Source organism: Chanodichthys erythropterus, chromosome 13, assembly GCF_024489055.1.
Source record: "Chanodichthys erythropterus isolate Z2021 chromosome 13, ASM2448905v1, whole genome shotgun sequence".
Classification (NCBI taxonomy): domain Eukaryota; kingdom Metazoa; phylum Chordata; class Actinopteri; order Cypriniformes; family Xenocyprididae; genus Chanodichthys; species Chanodichthys erythropterus.
This window is the reverse complement of record NC_090233.1, coordinates 40,456,633-40,469,530: the sequence shown is the minus strand read 5'-3', so window position 1 is coordinate 40,469,530 and position 12,898 is coordinate 40,456,633. Positions and strand designations below refer to the sequence as shown.

Genomic DNA, 12,898 nt, shown 5'->3' with positions numbered 1-12,898 from the left:
CAGTACAGTTCGGTAAGATTCAGAATGGTACACCCTGATCAGGCTTGTGTGTCCACCACCAACAGTACCCTTTACTTGATAGGCGTGGTGTAGCCAGAAAGAAGCGCGAAGAAGAAAAGGACAAACAGCAGATCTTGTTCTTGCTTCTTGGCTTGAGGCTGTTTGTCACAAGAAGAAGACAAGCTTTGCTTGCTGCACACCAACATTCGCCGTTTCAGAATACCAAGTATGCAAAGTTCAGACGTCCATGCAGCAGCACCTACCAGCAAGCATCAATAGTGGAGAAGGGGAGAAGGGGAGGAGAAAACTCACGTAATTTAAAAACTACTTTATTGTGTCATGAAATGTAGTTTTAAAAGTTTTTCAGGCGAGAATGTAGTTGTTTAAAGCTCAAATCTGTGGTTTATTTATAAAGATAGCACCTATTTGAAAAATTGATCTGACGTTGTCAGAGTTGTGAGATCCAGGCGATCACCGGGCGCTCAGTGCTAATGTACCCAGCCGAGAGCAGCTGTACCTTGGATAGTCTTTCTGACATTTGCCGCTGGCTCTGATGTCTCTGTAGTGGTTAAAAAACGAGATATCATTCATCTTGTGTATAGCGGGCAATCTTTGGTCCCATGAATTTCTAATTTGTTCCTGGGCAAATGGTTTTGGCTGAGGGCAAAGTGAAGTTTCATAACTTTATATATTTATTTAACTTCACCGTTGTACTTGGTGTGCTGTACATTTGACTGAATTGTTTACTTGTCTTAATTATTGTATAGCTTCTCATACTTTATACTTTATACATATTGCCTGAACCACACATTAATAGGTTTCATATTTTTTAAATGAAAACAAAAAGAGGCAGGGTTGTGTTTTATATTTTGTTTTGTTATATAGCCTACATCAGGGGTGCCCAATAGGTCAATCGCGATCTACCAGTCGATCGCAGAGACAATGCTGGTAGATCGCACACAATTATAATAAATGCTATTGTTAAATTTTAATAAAAATAAATATAACAATGCCCTTTCTTATCCTTTTAGTTTCTGTCTGACTTGCATTTGACTAATACATTTTTACCAGGCAAGATTTCTGTTTATTAAGTTGCCATGACAACTAGCCGGAGAACAGAGCACGAAGTCGGCTTCCTCCAAATATGCACAAAACAAACAGCAGTCTCTGAAGTGATCGTGCACATATTAAGCAAATGATTTTCATGAACACATCCATGATCTCTTTCATGTTCTGCATTTTCGCACATAGAGCTTGTTAGTGTATAACACAGTAATAATTAAGGAAGTCGGGAAAAGCATCCTCCTCCATATAGCTACTTAATGAATCCGTTTGAACGGCCAACCATCGTGTTGATTGACACCAGTTTAGACATTGGCAGCTGTGTTTTGTCAACAAAGATTTTGTAAAACTTTCTGATTGTATTCAGTGCAGGTCATCAGAATAAGGTAAATGCCCTGGCAAATGTAATCTGTTGTGCTGTAAGTATTTTGAGTTTAGTGTTAAAATTGAAAATTGTTAAAATTGAATATCAACAATGAACAATTATTTTTATTTTCCTTAATTCCACATAGAGATTCATGCAGCAGTAGCAACAAGCATTTGAAATTAAGCTGTTTTTTTTGTGTGGGTTTTTTTTTTTTTTTTTTTTTGGTTGGTTGGTTGGTTGGTTGGTAGATCTCATTTAGTTGATCATTTTAAAAGTAGATCATCAAGCAAAAAAGTGTGGGCACCCCTGGCCTACATGAAGTGAAGATAATCAATGCACGCGTTGCCTGGATCACATTTGTGTGGCGCCTCTTGTCGTTCCCCTTGTAGCACACACAAGCGATGATTCTCTGTCAGCCAATCAATGTTCTGCAGAGTGTAGCTCCACTCTTTTGGTATGGTACTATTGTGCTTGGTACTCCAACGAAAGGGTCCCAAAAAAGTGGTACGGGACAGTTCGGAATTAGGGTACCATTCACAATTTTTGACAATGAAAATGTCAAAAATTGTGTACCGTGCTGTACTGAACTGAACTGAACCGCTCAGTGGAAACGTGTCATACCAGGCTGAAGTGGAAATACAACTGGAACCGTTCCTTACCATTCCGTTCAGCCCGACGGTGGAAAGCGGATTTTGTGAGCAGTGTAGTGGTGTAATGGCAATTTACAATAAAATCTTTCATTACAGATTTCGCTTCCAAATAAATCAAACATATGGGTGACCATTGAACTTGATAAAAATATAATCCGTTAACCATCCTGATTGGATGGTGAAAATACGATTTATTTATTTATTTTTATTTTTTTGCTTATTTTAGTAAATTTTCACATTAGCGTGCACATCCTACGTTGTTATTAATACGGGGATTGGCTTGAAATAGTGACATCTCCTGGATTGATTTAGTATTAACATTATAATCTGAACACAATCTTTACTTGCTTTTCAAATGTCCAGTGGGCCATATTTAACCCTCTGGGGTCTGAGGATTTTTGGGGCCTGGAGAAGTTTTGACATGCCCTGACATTTGTGCTTTTTTCAGTTGTTCATAAATATATTAATAACAAAAGTGTCATTACACTGTATTCAGCACAAACTAGGCTACAATAATATGTGAGGAACATGTATGTACAAGTTTGTTATATGTATGTTTCAAGTTTTTATAACGTGGTTATTGAAAAAACAAAAAAATTACGTCACTGAAATAAGGCCAAAAAAATTATATTAAATCTGTGTTCACAAGACTTCTGGGTATTGGAGGTTGTAGACTAGAGTTTTTGCTTCAAAATGATGTAAAACTTATCCTGCCTACTCGTACATATAAAACAATAGAGAGATTTAAATTTTCTAATACACTTTTTGTCAAGAAACAGAGTATGCGTGAAGGCGTGAATCATCATGAATAATGTTGTAATTCACACCCGAGAAGACAAAAGATCAGCATAAGGAACTGTAATGACCTGATATTAATGAGGCCTTTCAGTCAGGGAGGCTGTGAAAAAACCCTCTGTGATCATGCTGATAACAGGATTAATGTCCACTCTGGACAAAAAAAAAAACATGATTTTTGTGATCTCATGCATGCATGTATTATTGCACATGATGTGAAGAAAATTTTGTATAGGCCTATGTTAAATTACTGTACATCATTAAAAGATCTAAGACTCAAGCTTCACATTTTGACTCTTAAAATCTTATATTGACTGTAATTTCTTAATATGCTTAAAAGCATGCACATTTGGAGAAATATTGATGGATTCTCATATGGTTTATATCAATTTTCTATAGAAAGGAGTAATATTTATTCAATATTTATTGTCATCACTATGAACGCTGGATACTGTGTTTTCAATTCATACTTGCAGCCGGAGGGCGCTCTGTGCACCTTTAGTCCACAAGTATCTTAGTAAAAGAAGAGGCATATCATGTGACATTCCAGGAACTAACAGGTTTCCAGAGATCACTTTAACATACAGATAAACACTTTTGAAGACAATAAATACACGATTGAGACTATGTATACATGTATTGCCTCAGAATTTGCATCTGAATAGCGCTCGCTCCGTGGGTGTGGCCGCATTAGCGGATAATGAGCTGTATCACGGGCGTCTGACATGTGTCTCTTTTCATACAGATTACATAAACAGAGAATTTTTGTTTTCGATTTGACTTAAAACCTGACATTTCAACGTTTCTTTAGACATAAGTATTTTTTTTTGTGATTAGAATTCACTAAGTCACAGTTCATTTTCTGAGAACTATCAGATTGGAGTTCGTTCAGAGGGAGACAAGAGATCACGCATCATGTTTGTTTTCTTTATTTTACAAAAAGCACAACATTTTGTTTTTACTCTGAGTGTACACAAATAAAAATATATTCCACAGATTAAAATAGTGTATAACTCTTAATATGTGCAACATTGACAGAGTATTTTGATTCTCTTTCACAAAAATGAGCGATACCTCAGACTCCAGAGTGTTAAAGACATGGCGGGCCGTATACAGTTGCACATCCCTGATATATATAATCATATTTTCTACCGGTTGTTCAAAATACTTTTTTTTGTGTGTTTTAAACTGTGTAGTTATCTGGCTAACTCACCTTATTACTGTGAAATACTTATGCTAATCAGCTGTGGACCCACTACTAACTAACATTGTGTTAATTAATGAAGATTGTCTGTCTTTCACACCACTTTGAGTAATGGTAAAGGATGGAGCAAGATTTTTTTTTTTTACAAACTTTAATGTTACATAGGAGGTTCGGGATGAATAACTAGTTCTTCCAATGTTTCATTGGTCCATCGTTACTGTCTTGACAGTGTGTACAATCGCTGAGGAATAGGGAGGCCTTTGCAGCTGAATGTAAGTTATGGTAATGAGCGTTTCATTTTAGACACGCACTGTAAGCGGTCAACCATTCAGACTGGATTATCTGGCCAATTAGAGCAGAGTAGGCTCTTGGAAAGGAGGGATTTGGAGACTGAATCTTCAGAAAAGTCGTTTGAGAATCTTTGAAAAAATGTGATGTGCAATGTATATTATGAGAAAATGAATGTGTTTCTTGACCTTCGGTGCATGCAAACCTTTTGTAGGAGACCTCCAAAACAAAATTAGGAACCTTGAAAATAGCTTAATAGGGCCACTTTAATACAAGCTCTCTGTCATATTCTGTGATTGTTTCTGAAGAGCACAAGCCTTCACACATTGTGCTGTGTGAAATATGGACTGAACGGAACACTGCTGTATGGACAGATGATATGCAAACTATGTTTCTCAGCTGAATAAAGCAAACTAGCTTCTTGCAATTAAAGTTTTGATGGTTGAGAATTGCAAACAGGGTAAAGACGATTGCAGGGACATCCAGGAGTCATGCAGTAAGCATGCACGAGTCCGTTAATATTGTTGAGCAAACAAACCATGTACTTGCATCTTGATGCACTGATCGCACACTGTATTTATACACAGACACTTTTCTGTTGTTTCCACACATATTCTAGGGCTCGAAATTAAGTTTTTTACTTGATAGCACTGGTTCTCCTAATTTAAAAAAATTAGGAGCACCCATCGAAAATTAAGGAGCATGCACCACAACTACAGTACAATTATATGAAGAGTTTGGTTCCAAAACGCAATAAGTCCATTTTGATTAATTTGAGTAAAAAGGTGTTTTCTTTACCAAGAAAGTGGCAAGATGAAAACCACTATTTTCTGTTTCAAACTTTCACATAGCATCTTTTGGTTATAAAAACATTAAAAATTCAAATCTACATTTTTATTTTAAAAAGTTTATTATAAAAACTTATTATTTTTTTCCCAAAATGCAATAAATCCATGACATTTTTTTTTCCAAAATGCAATTAATCCATCAATATAAAAGTTATTTTTCAAATTGAAAATACACAACAAAGCAAGTTAATTCACATATATGACAAAGTCTAAACTTTGCCAATATTTATTTTATATACAGGCATTTTACTAAAAATACATTCAGCCGTTGCTCCCAAAATGAATTCAACGGATCGTCTTGTTAATGTTATAAATTATTTGTCATCACCGATTAACGAGTATCTGGCGCCACCGCACAGTTAAATAAACACATTTGCAGAGTACATTGGTATTAAAACGGCTTTTTAAAAAAGCCTTCAATGTTTACAGTGGGTGGAATGGTGCGCTGTGATTGGTTGAGCGGATATATCACGTTCTGCAGAAAAAGGAGACTGGCGTTTGTCGCGTTTTGGAAAGAAAGGGAGAAAACATGACAGAATAACATGACGGATATCACATTTTGCGCAAAATTGATAAATGACTTTTCAATACAGACCAGATACTATACTGATTTTGGCGGAAACTCAATTTTTTTGAAAATGCCGTTTATCGCGTTTTGGAACCAAACTCTTCATATGTATATATTATAAACAGATTTCTTTTATTTAAAATCAACACTGCATTTTTTTTTACAGAAATGAAAACCGTAGTGATGCACCGATCATGTTTTTTCATGGCCGATTCAGATTTGTTTGTTTTGTTATGTTTTACAGCCAAATGGTCAAATTCCAATACCAGTTGCTGTTTTTTTTTAAAGCAAACTTATTTGTTGTTTATTTGCTCTATAACAGGCCAAACTGGTCTTAAACAAAAATATCTGTAGGCATTTGAAATTGGAGGCACCACTGCTGTTTAATTATGATCCCAACAAAGATGCTACACACATGTAGCATAATCATTTGATTTTATTTAAATTAGATTTACTTATAGGATTTAAAGTAAAAACAGAATGGTCTGACTTTAGATTTGTGAAATTATGCTATATAAGACACACCTGCACAAAAACAGCAGACGGACTGAATGAAATACAAATTTACTCTCCAACAGGTGTGTGGGTGGCACTTATGGAACAGCAGCGTTATAGCATTTCTATGGGTACTTATGTACACAAACTGTTTTATATGGAGAAAATGCCATCTAAACTTTTCTGAAGACAATCAGTTCCCCTCAGAGATACATTCATATAAACCTAATCCAATATTTATATTTTTCTTCTTATATTGCATGCATCATGAACAGTGAACTTGCTGTGACTGGTACCAGTATTTTCTCTGCTGGCACGTCTGTGTTCTTTTCTTTGCATCTTCAGCACGTTCCAATTCTGGCCTGTCTACAGACTTCGTAAAATCTTCAGTTTTTGGTCAAGTCCGGAACAAGGATTGGCCAAAATAAAACTAAAAACCAATTGCCGATCATGTGTTTGGAGCAAAAACTGGCCCATTCTGATTTATGGCCGGTTGACCAGTGTCTCTCTAGAAAACAGGTTGCACCACAAGAGTTATGTGTACTTGCACAAATGCTCCCAAATATATTGAGGTTGCACAGACTAAATTTTGGGAGCATATGCGACCAAAATGGTCGGAATTTCGAGACTTGCATTTAATATCATGTTTTTATCCATCATGTGTATGTTGCTGTGTTTAGTAATTCTGAATGAATCTGTGTACTATAGTAGGCATATGCAGTCAGGTCAAGGGGGTTGGTTTAGAGTTTTTTGGAATCTCCATTTTTGGCATCTTCACTTGTCTAAAATTCAACCATTGTACACATACAATGTGAATTCTGAAAAGATTTATTCTGTAATGTTTTTTTTTTTTCATGTGTACTTTGGTGTGTGGGAATTTATGATTTATATTGAATCCTTATATCATTTGGTTATTTGGTGTTCTTTTGGAGTCTCCAAGTGTCCTTTTTTGAAAAGATACCTAAATTTACTGTACATTTTTTTTTTGTGAGAATTACCCTTCAATCTGAAGGTTAAAGCAGAGTTCAGACTGCACGATTTTAGCCCCGATTTTGGCTCGCCGACAGGTTTTGAGAAATCGCCAAAAAATGCCCAAAATCACAGGCAAATCAGTGCTCATTCACGCGACTGACAATCACGCAGTGTGAATGTGAATGATGTGATCTGAGAGAATTGCCAACGAGTTGCAGACGCCCATGAGATATTTGGCATGCTAAATATCTGGACCTGTCGGCGATTCAAAATCCTGCTGTGTGAAAAGTGTTCTGACTGAAAACTACATCTGCGATGACCGACAGCCAATGATAGAGCAAGATAGAGAGCAGCGGGGAGTTCGGGGAAGAGTTAAAGACCACAATATCAGCAAGCATGGCTTTGTACACATAAACATTACAAGTCTATCAAACAGAACCAAAGCGCAAACATTTGCTTGACCATCCGTAACAGCAGCACACTGAAAAGTTATGTATTTTCCTCTAACTCTCGTTGCAGAACACACAATCCACAGTCTCCCCAACCATTTCGTCCTCCATATTCTCTTCTTTTTCTTGTTTTCGCTGCAAATCAGTGCACAGACAATTCGTATTGCAAGCTTCTTGCGGGCTACCATTTTTAATAATAATAATAATAATAATAATAACTCCGGTCTTGCACGCATCATATCGCGTTGTTTCCTTGTCACATCTCGCGTGTGTTTGGTTGTGAAACGTAGTTTGCGTGCCAGACAGAGTTGTCAGCGATTCTTCCTATTGTAAAGTCATGCAGTGTGAATCCTTCTGTCACCGATCCATCGTGCAGTGTGAATACAGCAGCGACTGAATGCTGGCCAAGATAGTCATGCAGTGTGAAAAGAACAGTGACCCGACTACTTTGAAAATCGTGCAGTCTGAACTCGGCTTTACTTTGCTGGATGTAGCAAATGATGACAGAATGAACATGTTAAACAAGATAAATGGTGTATGCTTGATTTAATAATACAGATGCGATTAATCGTGATTAAAAATTTGACTATTGACAACCCTAATTAGGGCCCGAGCACCGATGGTGTGAGGACCCTAATTGCTCCATCTATTTTTCTTCTTCTCTGAAATGAATCACATTTGAGGGCCTAAACATGCTTGTAATCTCATGAAATTTTGCAAAACACGGTGAAAATTTATCTCTGATATGAGTTTCAGAATTAGGTGTGGTAAAATTGCTCGATAGTGCCACCTACAAAATTTCAATTAAGCGCCCTTCATGCTATGTTTCACATACAAGTTTGGAATTCGGTAGACATGTAACAGCTCAATACCTACAAAAAAAGTCCCTGGGAGCAAAATCTGAAAACCCAACAGGAAGTGAGATATTTTAAATTTTCTCTGCAAAATTTTTGTAGTTTTTGCCATTTCCAAACGTTGTAATTCCTAGAGATTTTATCAGATAAACATAATATATTGACAGTCTAATCCAAAGGTCTTGGCGACATTAAATTGTGAAGATCTAGAGTTTTCGCTGAAGGGCATGTCTGTGGCGGCCTGACAAAGCTCGAAGTTTTGAAACAGGAAAACAGGAAACAGAAACAGGAAGTTTTTGCAAGTCGGGCATACAATGTCTGACATGCCCCAAACTTCACATGATTCATTACAGTTCTGGCCTGAAGACATCTACATGGCAATATTCAGTTATAAAAATAGCACCATCCAATGGTAAACAGGAAGTGACGTGTTTAACACTGATGTACTACTAGCAACAAACTAAAATATGCAACATGCTAGAATCATTCTAAAACATGCTAGCAACGTTTAGCTGAGTGCTAAAGCATGCTATTATCATCATGAAACAGAAAGTTGTTGTAACTCAAGCATACAATGTCCAATCTGTCTCAAACTTCATGTTTTATAAGTGTCCTGGCCTGAAGACATATACACACCAAAATTTAGTTATAGTCGTAGCGCCACCAGCTGGTAGCAGGAAGTGTGGCAAATACAAATGACTGATGTAGTCCTCCTATATTTCTATACCTAAATACATTTAGCCCACCGTGCTCTGTTTTCCTAAAGCCACCGGGTAGTGGTGGCACGGATGCGAGGGCCCTTTCATCACTGCTTGCAACTTTAATTTTAAAATGTAATTTATTCCTGTGATGGCAAAGCTGAATTTTCAGCATCCTTATTTCAGCCTTCAGTGACACATGATCCTTCATAATCATTTATGCGATTTGGTGCTTAAAAAAAAGTATCATTATTATTATCAATGTTGAGAAACTTTTTGTGAAAATGCTGATGCTTTTTTCAGGATTCTTTGATGAATGCAAAGTTCAATGAACAGCATTTATTACATTTATTTATTACATTTATAAAAGCATATATTAAATAGAAATATTTTCTAACATTGTCTTTACTGTCACTTTTGATCAATTTAATGCATCCATGATGAATAAAAGTATTATTTAAAAAAGTATTTTAAAGGATTAGGCCTAGTTCACTTGAGAATTAAAATTCCGCCTACGTCACGTATGACCTTTCCAATGTGATTACGTAATGTGTGGGGCATTGCAGAGCTAGTGCAAGACGAGAATTTTTGGTAAAAAAAAAAAAAAAAAAAATTAATTAAAAAAGAAACAATATAACCTTTATTTCTTTTCGCCTGAAGAAAGAAAGACATCTTGGATGACATGGGGGTGAATAAATTATCAGGAAATTTTTATTCTCAAGTGAACTAATCCTTTAATCTTACCACAAATGTTTAAATGGTATCATTATTTCCACAAGTTACACACATGTTAAGCATCAAAAACTTCGATAATAAAAAAAAATTTCTATCAACATTGATGATAATAATAATAATAATAAAAATGTTTCTTAACAAATGGCTGCACCTCTGGTTACTGATTAACGCAACTAAAAACATGTGAAACTGAAACTCCGAAGCTCCCATTCATTTAAAGTTAATGTTCGTAAGGCAAGTTCCATCAAATACTCAACAGGTGAGTAAATACACTATGAACAGGTGAGAAGCTCCATCAAGGTCTGCTGGTGCAGACTAGTGGCTCTGACAACTTAATCTAACCATAACCATATTTCCATGAGAGCTGCCAAATAACACTTCGCTATTGTAATTACTGATTCATTAGACAGATAGAGACAGGTGTTCGCTCCAAAGACAAAGGGCGATCATCATTGGATGCACATTCTGGGTTTGTGTACTGTCTAGCGCACTGTATACATCACACTCCGATTGTTAAGACGTGCCGAAGAAAGCCTGACACAGTTGTGTCTTCTCTTTTGAAAAGAACCATTTGTGCTGTTGGTAATAACGGAAGTGATGTCGTCCATCTCAAGAGGTAAAGATATTCATGAATACACCAACCTGTCGCCAAGAGCTCTAATGAAATCAACACTCTTTTCACAAGGAATAAAGTCTGTGTGACAAAACCCAGATGTTCTCAAAAACAGACACACATACACACAAAGAGCTTCTCCGCAAGTGTGCTCTTTCTTTGGTAAAGTTGCGTAGTGTTCAAAGGGAGGCTCTGAAGCAATAACATTAACCTGCAGCAATAACATTAAACATATTTCAGTGGTCAAAGAGGTTGAATCACACATGGTGACAATGAAGAGATTTTGCAGATGCTCTGGAGCACTGAAAAAGCATAGTGTCGAAGATATATATGTACTGAGTACAAGTATGGAGGTTTAGGTAAATGCACTTCAAAAATAGTGTGCAAAGTCAATTTTTATGGAATGATTTGTCACACTTTTTTGAGAAACGGGAGCTGAGGTTTGTATTACTTGTATTAAATGCTTAGTTTTTTAGGTCTCACTGCTAAATATGTGATTTTGTTTTAAATTTGTGACCCACTGAAAAGCATGTTTGTTGGTTTAAAAAAAGTGCTGCAGTACAAAGCTGCAGAGAAATGTTATATTACCTGTGGTTGGTATCGTGCCATCACTGATCTCATTGCACAAGCGAGATAGCAGACTGGTCTTGCCGGCACCACTCAGTCCAATGCACACTACATCATACTCTGGTCTAGGTGGAGGGGGGGCCTTACAGCACAATTTCTGGAGACACTAATAATACAAAAACACAAAAAGACAAACATGGTTAGTGACCATGAGTAATGCAGTTTTCACTAGCATGCTGATAAGGCTGAAATTAACAATTAAGTGTATGTTTGCCAAAAAAGACAGTCTGAAAATAAACTGAGGAGCACAATCTGACAAATGTTAATGAAGTACCAGAGAAAGATAAACTAATGCAGTGATTTGAAAACAACACATCTGGAGGAGACCTCCAGAACTCACAATTAAAATGACTTCATTGACAAAATGGGACATGAAATTTACCACACAGCTGTTGCTTTCTCAGTGACTGCATTTATAGGGGTTCCTTCAGCTTGAGCCATTTTTATGTCCCAGGGTTTTTATTGAAAGTAACCGATTTAAACATTTCTAACCTTTCTAAAACGTTTTAGGAAACGTTTTACTCTGACTTATTTTTGCTGCTTTTTTAAAGAATTATTTTTATGCAGATTTTATCATTTTACTCTTGTACCATACCCAGATTTGCAATCTTTGAATATGAAAATGCACATTATCATAGTTTTACTTCATAAATACTTCATATTTTAATGTAAATAAAAAGTGATTTTATATATTACACATATATATATACTTTTTTTTTCTCCTGTGTGTGTGTGAAAACACATTTTTCAAAATGTATGACTGCCCCAGTTATTTTGACATTTCCACCTTTCAAAAGTGTACTCATTTACCAAGGAGACTAAAGTATCAGTGAAGAACATTCTTGAGATAAAATTATTAAAATTGTTTTTAAAAAATGATTTTTCCTCTGTAAAAAGGCATGTACATATTAAATAAGACACTAGAATGGCAGAAAAGGTTAAAATATTGAGCAGAAATGGGGTAAAATAGGCAAAAGCCTTAGATGGCCAATTGGGTTTTGCTTAAACCATTTATGACATTTACCTGAAAAAAGAATAATGTTGAAGATGTTTACCTTACCATGTATGGCGGTTATTAAGCATAATTGGTGTAAAACCGTGCATTTAAACACACTAGATAATTTACTTAAATAAGAAATAATGTGGCTGAGACCTCCATTCCTATTGCTTGATATTAGGGCAGGCTTTATTGTAGAATTTGCTTGCCCTAACATGTAAAATAGATTGTAACCAGACAGTCTAACGCAGTCTGTGTCTGTTTAAGGGGGAGGGTGTGGAAAAGAGTGAGAGGCAGGATTCTGAAAGCTTGTGTCCTCATGGAAGCAGACAGACCTGTCACTTTATGAATCACTGTCTCTGACTGGAGGCCTGCTGGGAGGCATTAGGAGGCAAATTCAGTGTGAACCGTGAATGGGACGGTTAAAGCTGGTGTGGAGAGATCAGTATACAGAACTAAAAAGAGATATCTTTTATTAGCAAGACAGAACTAGCCTAGGCCAGGCAGGACTTGATTCTGCCCTTGACCTCAGGATTATTTCATTCCACATGGAAACATGCCCGTTGTAGTCTCTTTATGATGAGCAGTTTCTTTCTAAATAGACAAATACCACTTCAGAAGAATGTTCACTTGGAATGTGAATGTAAATATTCTGATTTCTCATAAGGCAAAATTA

General features: G+C 36.3%; 1 protein-coding gene across 1 annotated transcript in view; it reads right to left on the bottom strand.

The window, feature by feature from the left end:
* The window catches only part of arl15a (ADP-ribosylation factor-like 15a), a 178,719-nt gene that overhangs the window by 102,733 nt on the left and 63,088 nt on the right, over window positions 1–12,898 (bottom strand). Inside the window, exon 2 of the mRNA XM_067406637.1 lies at window positions 11,187–11,331. Coding sequence (XP_067262738.1) covers window positions 11,187–11,331 — 145 coding nt within the window. The remainder of the gene's footprint in view (window positions 1–11,186; window positions 11,332–12,898) is intronic.